This window comes from Pygoscelis adeliae, unplaced genomic scaffold (assembly GCF_000699105.1).
Source record: "Pygoscelis adeliae isolate BGI_AS28 unplaced genomic scaffold, ASM69910v1 Scaffold75, whole genome shotgun sequence".
NCBI classification, from domain to species: domain Eukaryota; kingdom Metazoa; phylum Chordata; class Aves; order Sphenisciformes; family Spheniscidae; genus Pygoscelis; species Pygoscelis adeliae.
Window position 1 is genome coordinate 2,234,004 of NW_008824772.1, and position 14,917 is coordinate 2,248,920.

The 14,917-nt window shown below is 39.8% G+C and overlaps 2 protein-coding genes across 10 annotated transcripts in view; one reads left to right on the forward strand and one right to left on the reverse strand.

The window, feature by feature from the left end:
* The first annotated feature begins 139 nt into the window (after nucleotides 1-139).
* Nucleotides 140-6,140, forward strand: LOC103916658 (sterile alpha motif domain-containing protein 9-like). The gene is made up of 3 exons (XM_009323691.1): nucleotides 140-399; nucleotides 524-568; nucleotides 1,134-6,140. The coding sequence occupies exons 2-3, from the start codon at nucleotides 565-567 to the stop codon at nucleotides 5,816-5,818; spliced, it is 4,689 nt and encodes a 1,562-aa protein (XP_009321966.1). The 5' UTR covers nucleotides 140-399; nucleotides 524-564; the 3' UTR covers nucleotides 5,819-6,140.
* A 2,779-nt stretch (nucleotides 6,141-8,919) lies between these two features.
* Nucleotides 8,920-14,917, reverse strand: part of ZNF207 (zinc finger protein 207) — a 21,869-nt gene continuing 15,871 nt past the window's right edge. For 3 of the 9 annotated variants that reach the window (XM_009323700.1, XM_009323699.1, XM_009323695.1), the window contains one exon: nucleotides 8,920-11,468. The gene's annotated coding sequence lies outside the window, so the exon portion shown is untranslated. Of the gene's footprint in view, nucleotides 11,469-11,717; nucleotides 11,770-13,186; nucleotides 13,276-14,917 lie in introns of all 9 variants that reach the window. The other 6 variants (XM_009323698.1, XM_009323696.1, XM_009323701.1 and 3 more) reach the window with 5 other exon arrangements.

Here is a 14,917-nt window from a genome sequence, read left to right on the forward strand (position 1 = left end):
GAGAAACATCACCACCACCATGCCCCTTTCGCTGTGACCCTTGTTGCCTAGTCCATAGCTCATGGATGGTTACTGTTGACTATGTGAGTCTATCGTACATTTCTGGTGTTACGCTGAGCAGGCTTATCTAACATGTTTCCTCCTGCAGCACAGAACTAGCTATCCCTGCTGCAGTCCATCTCTGTACCCCGGTAAACGGAGCCTGAGCAAGGCAGAGGACATCATATATCAGGCCAGGACACCCCACTAAAAAGAAGATCTTCTGGGCACAGCTGTCAGCACGTGCTTCTCCAGCAAAACCCCACCTCCTTCGCACCCACGTGTGTCAGAAGCAATAGCTGCCTTCACGCAGCAGAGGCGTACAGAAGCAGTGTAGCTGGCAAGACCGGCCTTTTAGAGGTACAGAAACTACCCTGGACCAAAAAGGTGGGGAGGGGTTGGGAAAACAGAACAAGTCAGTCAACTTAACTAACACAGGAATGTTAATTGTAAACCTGAAGACAGTTATTTTTTTCCCCTCTAGGGTTTTGTTCGTTAACAGCAGGATTTCCCTCATCAAAGGCAATGGGTATGTGTTGCTTTCAGAAAATTTGTACTTTATATGTACTTAAAATGCAATATTTTTTAATATCTGCATTTTCAGGGTTCATCTCTAGTGTGGAACTAATCACTACTCTTATCATGTTATGGTTTGTATTGATGCTAACTTCATTTAGCAGAAAATAAACAGACTCAAGTGGGTAAATGATCTACCCAAACGTCTCTAGTTTAGAGAATTCAGCCCCTGTCAGTTCTGGTAGCCTTATCACATCATTCCCTTCAAAAAACATTTTGGGTTATTTCCATGGCTCCCTTTGAGGATCGTTTCCAAACCTCCCTCATAGTTTCCTGCTTCACTGATTTGTTAAGTTATTAGTACCGTTGCTTAGGACTGCTTTTGATTAAGGTTAAGGATGCTTTTAGTCATCAGAACTGACATATTTGAGAAGTTAAGACACAGTCTCTCACTGTGACTGGTAGAGAGAAAACGATCTAGCATTCAACGCGGCCAGTTTTGCAAGGATTATAATGCCTTGTCAAGCACATTAATGTGTTTTTAGTTTGTATTACTAATACATAATTTTAACTTCTAGATTACAGAACATTACCTGTGAATAAATGGGATGAGAACCACGTCCAATGTTGGCTAGAATCTACTGGAATCAAGAAAGAGTACGTAGAAAAACTGTATGCGGAAGAAGTGACAGGTCCAGCGCTAGTGGAACTGGATGACTCCTTCCTCAAAGGCATAGGTATGAAGGGAGGCCAAATCCACATGCTAATCCGCAAGAGAAACGAACTTCTGCGGCTACAGGAAAATGCACAGCAAGTCAAGCATTCCAGCAGCAAAACGTCTGACAGAACCGATGCGCAAACAGATCCAGTAAGACCCAGCAATGCCCCCACTCAAAAAACTTCAAGCGGAGACAGCTGCGGTCCGGCAGATAGAACTAGCAGAGACCACACAGCTTCTACTTCTGGCAAGAGGCAAAGGAGAAGTAACAACTCCCAACTTAAAAGTACTGACGAAGTTTTAGAGCTCTGCAACTGTCGACCATTCAGGAGTCAGAATACCGATTTCAAATATGTGAAAGACAAAGTTCTTGGTCCAGAATCGGGAGTCAATGGTTTAATCACTCCTTGCCATGAATACAAATCTTTTGCCATTGCTGCAGAACTGAACAGAAATCAACTGCAATCAAAATTTGCCTGCGAAGTGATACGATTTGCTTCAGCCTGCATGAACATTCGAACAAATGGCACCATACATTTTGGTATCACCGACAGCGTTGAGGATAGTGGTTGGAAACACGGCCAGATCATTGGCATAAAGGTCAAAGAGCGAGAATACTACGTTGATGCGTTAGATTATATAGAAAAATGTTTTTGTGAAAACGTACAGGAAATTGCAAGGAAATGTATCCACCCACCTGTTTTTGTTGAAGTGATTTCAAAAGACTCTCAGGAACAAAGATTTGTGGTGGAGGTTGACATTGAACCAACATTCAGTTTAGTAAAAAACAGATTTTTTGAAGTGTATTTGCCGAAATACAATGAAGGCAGCCAGAAGGTGACCCTGACAAAAGATCGAGCTCTCTATCAGAGACTCGGAGCAAAGTCTGAACCCGTGAAGCACAACGATCTAGCTACTTTCATTCAGGGTTTACAAGACAGGGATGCTCAAAGAGAAAAAGCTGAGCGCTCCAGCACAGAAGTACATATGGAAATAGCTCAAAATTTAGGAAGAAAGTTATCCATTCTACTAAATGATGGCAAAAGCTATATGGATGACTCCCTACGGTACATCCTTGTCACAAACAGATGTGAAAAGGATAATCTGAACTATATCAACTTTCTAATGCACTTGAACATTTTCTGCGTCTTTGACTTTGATGAAAATTCTAATCTGTCAGGGCTGTATAGCAAGTACAAAGAACACCATGCAACGAGGCCTTTTTTTTTACAGGATTTTTCCAATGAAAGTAAGACTGGCAACCCCCCCGCTCAGAAACATTTGTGCCTGTTTGATCAGACCAGCTGGATATTCTGCAATGGGCGCAGTGACTTCATCGGGGATGAAAAACCTTGTGATGAAAATACATGGATTAGAACCAAAAAAAAATACCTTAAGAAAGCAATTACTCGTATCTGTGATGAAATCCTGCCAAAGCGGTCTTTCATTGTGCTTTTCCTATTGCTATCACCAGTGCAGAAACCACTTGTGGACACTTTTCAGGAATTCTATACAGAGATGAATGGCACAGAGTACATCGTTTGCATTGCAGAGTCCAGAGAGAATTACACGAAGTGGGCTAATCTAGCTCAGGCATCCTGCAGCATTGAGACACTGGAACAGTGCAGTATTGTGGGTATGAAACTAAGCCACGTAGATGCCACCATTCAAACAATGCTGCCTTCTACAGCACAACCCAGACATCTGCCCGTTTCCACTAGAGGGCTATGTACACTTCCCTCGCTGGAAGAAGAGAAACTGTTTTCTCTAGAAATCCTTTGTGCTGACCAATGTGATGACATCAAATTAGATCTTTTGACTGAAAAAGAAATACAAGAAATAGAACAAAATTTTTACCGAGGGAGAAAGATCATCTGGGAAAACTTCTGGCTTGCTGATAAAAGACACTGTGGGGAAATCATCGAACGCGAAGCATGTAAGGATGCTAGCAAACTCCTAGATGACATTTTACGAGGAGGCAGACTCAACTATTCCGTGGCTAAACTAAAGATATTTCACCATCCTGGAAGTGGTGGGAGCACAATAGCACGGCAAGTCCTGTGGAAAAGAAGAAAGGACTTACGATGTGCTGTTATCAAAGTCTCATACTCACCTGCAACTGTTTGTGAGCACGCACTTGCATTTAGAGATTACGAAGAAAAAGAAATCAGTCATTGTCTTCCTGTGCTCCTCCTGATTGAGGATTATGACGAAGACTATTTAGAAGAACTAAGGAATGAGTTAATGGATGCTGTAGCAACTAGGAAAATTAATTCCCCCAGACCTTACTTCATCCTCATGTGCTGTAGACGATCCAATGACCCTGAAAGGCTCTGCAAGGCTTCTCCACTGGACACAGTTGCTGTCACTCACAAGCTGACGGACTCAGAGAAAAGTCTGTTCAGAACTAAACTTGAAAAACTGAAGCAGAAAGATGTCAAGCCAGAATTCATACTTACGTTTGTCCTGATGTGTGAGGAGTTCAATGAAACATATGTGAGAGACTTTGTAGGGCACATATTACAAGACATAGACCATTCTTCTCGTGATACATGCTTGATGCGTTACGTGGCTTTGCTTAATTTTTATGTACCCAATTCGTATGTTTCATTGTCACACTGTGAGGCTTTTCTGGGACTGGGGGTATATACAGAAAGGAAATCAAGAGCATACGATTTCAAAAGTCACTTGAGTGAACAAGCAAGAATGATTTTTATTGAGCTAAGGGAAAGTACCACCTATATTTCATCCGTTCAGATAATACACTGTCTGGTTGCAAAAGAAATTCTGCATCAGCTTTCAGGGAATGAACCTCAAAGTCAACTTGCAATGACTCTTCTTCAGGAAAAGACACTCTTTGAAAACAGATTTGGACGAGAGGAATTCAAAAAGTTCATCAGAGATCTGTTTATTCGACGTGATAAAAGAAGCAGGGGCGACAATACTGACACTCTCTTCTCCCCATTCATTGAACATGTCTGTAAAGCTGAAGACTGTGAAAAAGCTATCGCTGTTTTAAAAGCTGCATATGAACTCCTTGGAAAAGATCCCTTTTTCGCCCAGCAGCTCGCCAGACTGCATTACAACAATGAAAAATTTAAAGATGCAGAACACTGGGCAGGGGTTGCAAAATTTCATTTGCCGAATGATTCTTTTATTTTAGATACAGAAGGTCAAGTTTACAGGAAGTGGTTTAGTTTCACTGTGGATAAAATGACAGAGGGGGACACTCCTGAAAGCATCATTCAAAAGATCGAGATTGCTCTTAAAGCTATGAAATGCTTCAGGGCTGCACAACAGGCTGCAAAAGCAGAACGTGACAGCATGAACAACGCTGGCTATTTTGGAGAAGTAGAAGTAGGATGTCGTCTCCTTAGATTTTTGTCCACAGTCCATGTATTTCGCAGAAATCCAGAGGGGGAATATTCCGAGCTTGTGAAATACCTGATCACAGATTACATTCCTGAAGACATTAAAAAAGCATGGGGAAGGCTTCACTCCCGCCTCAAAGGCTTACGCCAGAACCTGTACAATGCTCTGGAATGGATTTCGGAAGACCTAAGTTATTTCCAAACAGATAAAAACCACGAGAAGGAAGAGGAAGATGAGAAAGATGAAAAGGAAGAACAAATTTATAATCCTAGAAAATGGCTAAAGAGACAGTCTGAGGTATACGCCAAGTTCTTCATCTCAACATCACTTAGCGAGGACAGCAACGGTGGCCCCGAGAGCCAGCTGACTAGACGCATGAATATTTATAAGAGTGGCGGAGGTAGCGTCACTAATATCCTGTCATTCTTAGCAGATAAGAAAGAGCATAGGTCAGCTGAAAAGGTAGAAAAGATCCTTAGTTTCTATACAGAAAACCCACTAAGGGACAGGCTGGAGGACAACGATCTGATCAATTATATTTTGTGCCACATCACATTAACATGCTTAGCACCAGGATCAGCCAAACTTCTTCCGCTGCAAACTCTTCGTGAGCTCAGTGTAAGATTCTTTAAAGGAAAAAGAGCATTTCCAGCAAGCGCCCATTTTTTGCTCACCTTGCTGTACTGGCCAGATGAGGCATTAGACAAAGAGCCCAATCCAGATAAAGACGAAATTCTAAACTCAGCCCTTCAAACTCTGAAACGTTTATATGACATCAAGATGAAAGATGTTCCTACCAGAAAGAAAAGAATCTACACCCACTTTTTTCTGGGAAAGGGTTATGGCTTAGGTAAGATTGTGCACAAAACTAAAATTGACAAGTTAATTACTGGGTCCTTAGATGAGAAGAGAATGAAGTGGCTACATGGAAGTGTATGGAATACCACCGGGATTCATGACATTCTCAAGAGAGTTTCTGGTTGGACCAAGGACAGAAATTTATTTATACGTGGTCACGTGAAGGCATTCCCTATCTTGCCACTCCATCGTGATTCAGTGCCCCCTGGAAATGAAAATGTGACCTTTTATTTAGGCTTTTCATTTAATGGTCTTTGTGCTTTCAATATTGAGGTTGAAAATAGCCCGATGGTCAGCAGAATACAAGCTATTTAGTACATTAACAGTACCTACTGTGCTGTTACAAGATATGGCACTGAGTGTCCATCGTCACATTTAAAACAAAAAGTGGACTGCACTGGCTGAACACCAGGTAGCAAGATAACCACACTTAACTACTGCAATAACGACCAAGTATCTAAAAAAATTTGAAACCTACTAGTAAAACGTACCTTGAAACAGAAGCCTTTGATAGTTTTGGAGTCACCAAAAGCAAGATTTCAAAGTTAAGACAGCAATAATTGCAATATTTGCTTGGGGACTGGGGGGGGGGAGACAAAAGACCTCCCCCCAGTATTTGGAGAACTGAGCTCTGGAATAAACAGGTATAGCGGGGATCTCTTTCTTCTCGGCTCACAGATTAGGATTTTAAGTTAATTTCTGGGTGGTCCTGATCAATAACAGAATTTGTCCACATAACCGTACGTTTTTTCTTCTTTCTGAATCAGCAACAAAAAGTTTCAGTGAACTTACAACAGGTATACTACACTGGCTGTAACATACTTCGCTCACTAACACGTACCATGTATGAAATACATCTACCCATCAACTGCAAGCCAGTATCCAGTATAGAAGCACAGAGGGAAAGTAAGCAATTTTTAAGCTGACTTTGCAAACATCAGGATTGATAAAAAACAGGTCTCAAATTTTACATCACTCTTACATTGCTTCTCCATGTAAGTATTACAAACTGTACTAGTAGGTATGTCTGTATCTGGGGAGGGGTGCAGAGACACGCGAGCAGTTAAGACACTGATGACATAAAAGATTATTTGTAAGCGCTGTTATGATTTCATAGTCCAAACAATTCCTGCACTTGGCAAAATGTTTTGCAGCATTATCCAAAAAATGCCCACACAGTACAATTCAAATTTGTCTATTGTATATATCCATGCTTGGAAACATTATTTGTCTAGCCTGATATACTAATTTGAAAAATGCAAAGGAGTTTGTCATCAGCCTTGTGTCTGCAACCATCATGTCACATTACGCTTCCAGTAATAAAGCTGCCTGTTATTCTTGGACTTTCCCATTGCTTGATACTGATAGTTACTAAAATTTCCAGAAAACCTGTCATATAGCTTAAGTTTTAATCTAATAAACAACCTTTAAGAAGAATTACCATTTCTACACAAGCTTAATTATCCTACCTGAAGATGTAGTTCTAACAGTAGCAAGGTATGATTTGCTTTTCCAACTTCTGCCAAGATCTGGGCACAGCCGAAAACTGTAAAAGGAATTGCAAGCCACTACGAATTCAGGACAAACGATGTCTCAAACAGGATGAAACCAAAGACCATTTTGTCTAGTCCAAGCCTTCACCATCTGGCCTCAGGAAGCAGAAACAAAGCTTGTGACTGCTGGCCAGGCAATACTTGTCTCCTTCCCCTGCCTTCAACCTGGAAGACACAACAGCAAAGTAGACTCTTGGCGGGCTGCCCTTTTTGCTTGGGAAATCCGCAGACTTCACCAGGGTTAAGTGAACGCTTAAGGGTTAAGCTTAACCTTAAGAGGGTAAGCACATCAAAGGCAGCTTTCCCCAAGGTGAGCTAGGAAGGTACGTTGAAGGAGCAAACCATGACAGCATCTGAACTGCTAGGAGCAAGGGAGCTGGGGTGCTAGAGAAAGCCCCCTCTGTCCCCCATCCCTGATGCAGGGGACAGGGAGGGGGCTGTGTATGTTTGAAAATTTAATTGGGCAAAGGCAGCTTTCTTCAGTCTAGCATGGAGCATAAGGATGGCTTCAACCCCGAGCAGAAAGAGGATGTGCAAACTTACTGAAAAGTGTAGGAGCTAAAAGAAAGCATTAACTACTTAACAGTTTATACAACCTGCTCAAATGCTGTGGCAAAAGCATAGCTTTTGTTTTCAAAAAGAAACTGTTACCATGACGAAAAATTAAAGCCAGAAGACTGGGCCAAGAAGATCCGTCTCATAACTCGTTTCCTTCCTGCCTGCAGGCACACCCGATTTCATACTGTAGTTACGCTATCCTTCGCTGTGTAACCCACACCACCGCAGACTCTTGAGCCTTTCCTCTGAGGCCTAAGTAGGGGTCTTACTTTTCAAAGATACCCATTTCTACCTCTTAGAAACTAAAGGCTGAGATCCAAACTCTTTACCTCATCAGGATATTATAAACACAATCCTCCCCCCATGCCCCGCATAAAAAGCATAAACCTGCAGACCAGCACTCGGAGTCCTGCATTGCAAAACAAGCTACTGAGGCTCACAGGGCAGAAAGTACAGACCCATCCTTCTTGCTCTTTACCCAGTCATATTCAATTCCCCAAGCATCTGATAAATCAAACTTGGGAGTGCTTTAACCGGCCAGGCAACACCCAAAACCCCTTGCTCTAGCCAGCTTTTAGGACAAAGCAGTTCCCATTTTTCAAATGCCCCCTCAGATTTCCTGAGAGCCGAAAGGGCGAGAAGACAAACTCCATTAAAGAGCTCATGCAAAGTAGTAGTCTTCCTCAAAGGGTCCTCTACTTAGTGTTAAGCTCCTTCTCACTACACATATCCAACTCAAAATGCCATGAATTGTTCCAGGTTGTGTAGCATTAAAACAACGGATCTACCTTCCTTTTACCACCTCTTAGAAATTAATCTATGAGTAAACAGTGGTAGCTAAATGAGACCAACTGGCATAGCAGACAGGAGTTGCAAGGACACACATCCTCAAAGCTACCTCCTCTCTCCAGCATTCTGCTCTAAAAGGGTTTAGAACAGATCACTTAACAGCATGCCCTCTCTTACCAGGTTTTATGAAAGTGCTATTAAGATACTTTCCTCCATATTCCCTGACTCTTCCAACTTAAATCGTCAATTTTTTTGTAGTCAGTTCAGCAGAAGGACAGCAGATCAGCAGCAAAAGGAAGTTACAGGTTATGAAGTCAGGATTCATTTGCTTGTCTCCAGGTATAATGCTCACATGAATGAGTTTTTGTGGTTTATAGACAATCAGGAGAGCTAGTACAAAGTTATTCAAACCGTAACATGAGTGAAGGTGGATTTTATACTTACTTTGGAACAGCTATCATTCGTTGCAATAATAATTTAAATAGGTCCTCAAGAGGAGAAAAAATACACAGAAACAGTGGTTCACTTCTGTTTAATCAGAGACTGTTACAAAGTAGCAGACACACATTACAGATGTGTATATGTGCAATGATCCATTCCTGAAGCATACAGTTCATAGAAGGTTCTCAGTGGATGCAAATGATGTTAGCTCCGTATTTTCTTTGAATCTTCTCTGTAAACTGAATGCTATAAAATTAAGCTAGTTACTGTTACTACTATTTGCATGCATTAAAGTGATGCACATACTTACCAGTCTGTCACTTTCTCAAATTAAGTTCAACATCAATACTTTGCCACCCGTCTTTTGAAAAAGATCAACGATCCCATCCCTTTCATACTACTTACACAAAAGCAGTATCAAGTTATGGAAAAAACCTTCATGACACACTAACTTCTGTGGCTGCACTGCTACTCAGAGGGGACATAATTCAATCGTGCTTTAAGGTACCTTTAAGAAGGTGCTAAAAACAGTTTGGAGTCTGGGTTCGCTGCACAGTGACCAGAATCTCTGAAGGGGTGATTCAGAGTCATCAGGCAGAAGTCTAGAAGGAAATACCATGAACTGATTCACTGTTCCATATATACCGTACCAGAACTGGGAAGGAAGACTTCTGAACCACATTAGACTGTACAGCTGCTGTAACGGTGTATCAGAAGTTGAGCTACAACTTAGACTGCTCACCTGGTTATGAAAGCTCAGATTCCTAGTACTGTTTTGGTCCCGTCTCAAAAGAAAATAAACTTAATTCTACCAAAAAGTACTGTAATGAATTGCCATAAAAGATATGACTTTCTACAAGAGTTCATATTAGGATCTACCCTGGACAAAGACACTTTTTATTGATAAGACACTAGAGAACACCACTACCCTTTAGTTATCCCCAATGATCGCCAAGCTGGTGTTACAAGTAGTGCAGGTCAGCATCCAACCACTGTCAAAACTGAGACTTCACAAAGTAATTCAGCAGCCAAAAGCAATCAGTTACTCATTCCGACTTATTATGAGCATTGCATTAAGTATCAACTAGGGTCAACCACAGAAGTTAAAAGAAAGATGCATTCATGCTGTTAATAGGATAATGGCCTCACAGCAAGGTATCCCTATTACTCATGCACATCTGCCATTAAGATTTAGGAAATACAGGCAAAGGTAAGTTATAAATTTTATTATATAACTTTCCTTTTTTTTTCTTCTAGGAAGAAACACCTATGCAACATTATTCAAAAATTGGCATGTAGCTAGTTTTGCAGATAAAGCAATTTAGTGTGAATGACTGAGAACTGATGTAGAGAAGATGCCAGGAGACAGGCTTCAACTGCAACTATTCTAAAACCTGGGAAGATACAATCCCCTTGAAACTTTTTATGTTAGTATGACGAATTCTGCAGCGTCACATAAGATTTCAAAATTCTAAAATAAGCAATACTGCTGGAAGCGTCAAGTCACTCATGAAACTACTCTAGACCATACAGATGAGCTGGCAAAACTATTCAAGTGTCTGTTCAGCTACCACACTAGTATGATCTTTCCAATGCCTAGTTTCTATATCCACCAATAATGTCAAAAGACCCTCAAATTCACCATGTGATAACATGCCCTTGAGAAGTGAATTAAAGCACAGGAGTTTTACAGCTCATCCAGCTGTGAAACTATGCTATGTGCCACAGCACAGAAAGTCTTCATCTCCCATGCTGATATGTAGAGATGAGGTACACAAAGCTTAAATAAAAATAAATGTATGTAGCTATTCTGGAAAAGGTTGCATCTTTTACCCAATCACAAAGAATCTCTCCTATTTTGAGGTGTAAAATATTCTATAAAATAAAAATAAAATGCCAAAATTTCCACGAATATGGAATAGGGTAGAAGGAAAAAAGAACAGAGGCAGAGCAGTAACTCTGGAGTAAGATAAAACAGCTGGGCAAAACCTCATTTGTAGGTAGCCCCTGAAGTGCTGAAATGGGCCAACAAAACAAAACGAAAAAAATCAGAGAACAAGAAGCTCCTGGCTTACAGGCCTAACAAAGTAAAAATCTGTTGGTAGGAGACAGTAATTAGCAATAGCTAACAAAAATGGAAAAGATTTACATTACTGCTACGGATTCTTACAAACAGAAATGCTTATTCCCCAACACAACAAATACAGTATCCTATAATTGGTTCACTGATAAAACAGCCTCTTTTATAATAGGCATGTTACTGAAGAAGTGACCTCAACTTTAGATCTTCACACTTTTCAATAACACCAATGGCTATTTCTTAAGGTTCCGTATTAAATTTTCCTTAGAAGTGCTTGCAGATATTACCTACCCACAAGCGTAGTTAAAACCATTACAGATCTTCAAAAAAAATCTAGACGTTCACTCACTACTGAAAACAGTAGTAGATAACAGATACATTCACATTTCAGAGACCAAAATTCCCCTCGCATTTAAGTGGTATCATTTGAACAAATTATTTCAAATAGGAACATCAGGTACTTACAGATTAAACTAACCTGTACTGGCAGTGCTGTGGAATTTTTCTTCTCTACCAGTAAGTAGCAAATGCTGAAATTCTGCTGCTAGTTAACAGAAACACAAATTGTATTAAACCAAGGAGTTTAACCCATAGTTTAGTTTTTCATTAAAAAAAGCTGCCAAACTTCAATTATGGCAATTTGTTGCTTAAGAAAAGCATATGAAGTAAAGGCAACTATAAAACTACTTTCAATTTGCCCTTTACTTTTCTGATATTTTTCATACATAAGCCAGAAGTTTAACAAGGTAATCCTGTTGCCTGCCACAAACATAAAGGAAATTATAATACTTACATCGCCAGGTTCCTTCATTAAACAGTCTCAAACTGTGTTTTCATATTCTAGACTTTACAAATGAAAGAGCAAAATGTATTTTCTTCCACTAAAATTTATGGGAAAGAAGCTAAAGAATTCAGTGTAAGTAACACATATGCAAGTAACTCAATGAAAAAAAGAGAAAGAAAAAAGCTCTGCATGACATCTTTATCTCAAAGCATTACATAACTTTGTAAGTTGGGAGACAGTGAAATAGCTTCCTTTGGTTGTATGGCATTAATTTCTGGTAATTCAAAATTGCTGTTAGCAAAAATCATTTATACATATTGGCTACTAAGGGTAGCAGAAGTTGAAATTCTACACACACACCCTTTCTGAATAGCACCTGGGAACACGGTTAAGATTTAGACAAAATTTAAGAAATAAAATTTGAGATGTCAGAAGCCTGAATGTGGTATAAGGCAGTTAGCAGTTAAAGTATATCTGTCTGTTAGCTAACAAGAGAAGTTTTTAAGGAAGCTTCAAGCTCTCAAAGTTGTGTGTTCGTTTGTTTTCAGTTAAGATGATACTGGCATTAAAATTCTATTTTCTGAGAACTTTTAAACTTCTTTAAATCCCCAAGAAAGAAAAACCTTAAGATAAGTTCAAGACAATATTTACGGAGACATTAAATTCATTGTCATTACAACAGCACTGCTGCCGATTGTTCCTACTGCAAGAAAGCCCGTAAGAATAAGACAAGTTATTGCAAGCACCTCACTATTCACAATCGTGATCGGGTGTATAAATACTAACCCTCACACACAGTGCGTACCATGAACAGTCAATACTGACTCATCAGGATGCTAAGAACAAACAACTGAGGATAACATCCTGGATCCTGTGGCTCAAGACAGGACATGGCTGTCTGCAAAAGCAGCAAGCTAAAGTGCCTGGCTCCCTCAAACAGACCTTCACAAGACAAAGTGAAAATGCATTTACTATACAACAGAATCTACAAATACCGTACTCAAACTGCATTTTCTTCTAGTAGAGCCTTAATGAGAATCTGCTTTCTGAAAAATCAAAAGACTGCATAAAGCTGCTGTTTTCAACGTGTAAGAAAACTCTCACGAAGTTTTCTTCAGAACTTCAGAAGAATGTTATATACATTACACTTCAGAATCACTTCAATTCTATCGCGATCCCTTCAAAGGCTGCCTCAAAACTTTTCTTGCTCTAAACTAGTATCTACCTACCCCAACTATTACAGGAAAATATGGTAGTCACGGATACCTGCATTTTTATAGAACCCAGTCACTACCATTATTTCACTGGTCTGATTATTTTGATTGCAAGTACACATACTTTTTAAAAACATTCTTCTGGAGGTAGCCTATTCCTCAGAGTATTTAAGGGCTACAATCTTCATTAGGCAAAGCACAGAACACATTATGAACTTATCACACAATTCTAAAGCAAGCCAAAACTTCATGCGTGGTACATACTTTATTTGCCACATCTCCCATTCACTTCTCTTGTTAAAAACAGTGGGTGCAAATTCACCCAATTTAGCAGAATATCAGTAATTCTTGCCCTTTAAAAAAAAAAAAAGGTCATGTACCTCCACTTAAGCTTAAAAAAAACCCCACCAAACTCCCCAAGACCTACTTCCATTAATATCTGTAAAAGTCAAGTCACTAAAATACTATTGTCCTTAGAAAAGAAATTCCACAAATGGTGAGATGTACAACTTTGTGATACACAGACTGCTGCAATACTGAGAGCTGCAATTCTGGAATGTCAGTAAAAACACACCACCGTCCCTCAAAATAAAGTGTAAATTTTCTTTTTGGAACTATTCCCCTTAGATCCACACAAGGAGGGAGGGAGGAAAATGTCACTAACAGAACTTCACAGAAAGAGCAAAGTATGAACCATTTGCACTAGATAAGAATTTTACAGGCCAGCTGGTCTAATAGCTGAGGAGATACTCCCAGCAAAAAGCACAGAGCCATTACGCCATCCTTGACTAGAAAGACAGCAGCACTTGCACACGTATCTTCAAGGACAAAACACAACACAAATGAAAAATGCACAGCATTACTTGCTGCAAATTTAAGGACAAACATTAGTCTGTGGTAACAGATCAGAGTAACATGAATATAATCTGCTAAAGCTACCAACTCCCAAAGAGGGAACAAAAAACACCTGTTGTGTCCAGTCCTTCAGAGGCTTACAGAAAGGACAGGAATGTAAAGGATGAAAGTGAAGGATGTGTGAACTACCCACCAGAAATTGCAAGCAATATTTGCAGTGTAGCAGGAAAACCCAGAGTCAAAACCCCCTTTAATTCATACAGTAACACCCCGTGGAACTGTCTGAATGTCAAATGCATCTTTCAGAAGCAGATAGTGTGAAATTAATCTTCTTGGAATTGTCTAAAAGCAGCTTCAAGAAAAAAAAAAATCCATAGCAATGTGGTGCTGAGAAACGCTATGTTTTGCTCACAAAACATGCCAAAACACAAAGAAATGGTTCATTTGCTCCCAAGCATTAGTATACAGAGCTTAAACAATGACACAGTGAAAACAGGAACTGCATTTTGGACACATTTTTTCCATTAACATGTCAAACCTAGTTATCTTCAACAAAAACAGATCAAAGCAATTTCTCTGAATTTGAAAACTTTTAGCTCTCACCAGGGTATCAATTTATAAGATACAACCCAAGTGTGGATCTAAGTAGGGTACTCCATTGGACGCAAGACAGCATATGTATCTGAATTTTAGCTTTGTGTGCTTGATGACAAGCTGAATATGAGTAGCTAGATAAAAACTACCTAGTGCTGCATCGGTCTTAAATGGAAACTGATAAAAGTTCAGTATCAGGCATTTGAAATATGCCTATTTTTCATTTTGAGTCTCTAAGAGATTCAGACACTTAAAGCAAGAAGTACAAGCCATACTGCATATTATTTTTGGTTAAACTTGTTTCCTTAGATATTCTAGGGAAATAAGAACTAAGCCAAATGCTCCTATAGACTGAGTATGTGAAACAAATACTAGTTGCAGTAGCGTGTCTTGAAGTGTTGCTCTCATCTTCACTGTTATCAAGGGTAGCACCACAATGAGAATTGGAAAAGCAAGGCCATGCTCAATAATAATTTTGAAACAGCTGAAAGGTCATGTCAATTTTCCAGTCAGACTAGACGACTGGGGGGGGGGGGGCTTTTTAGA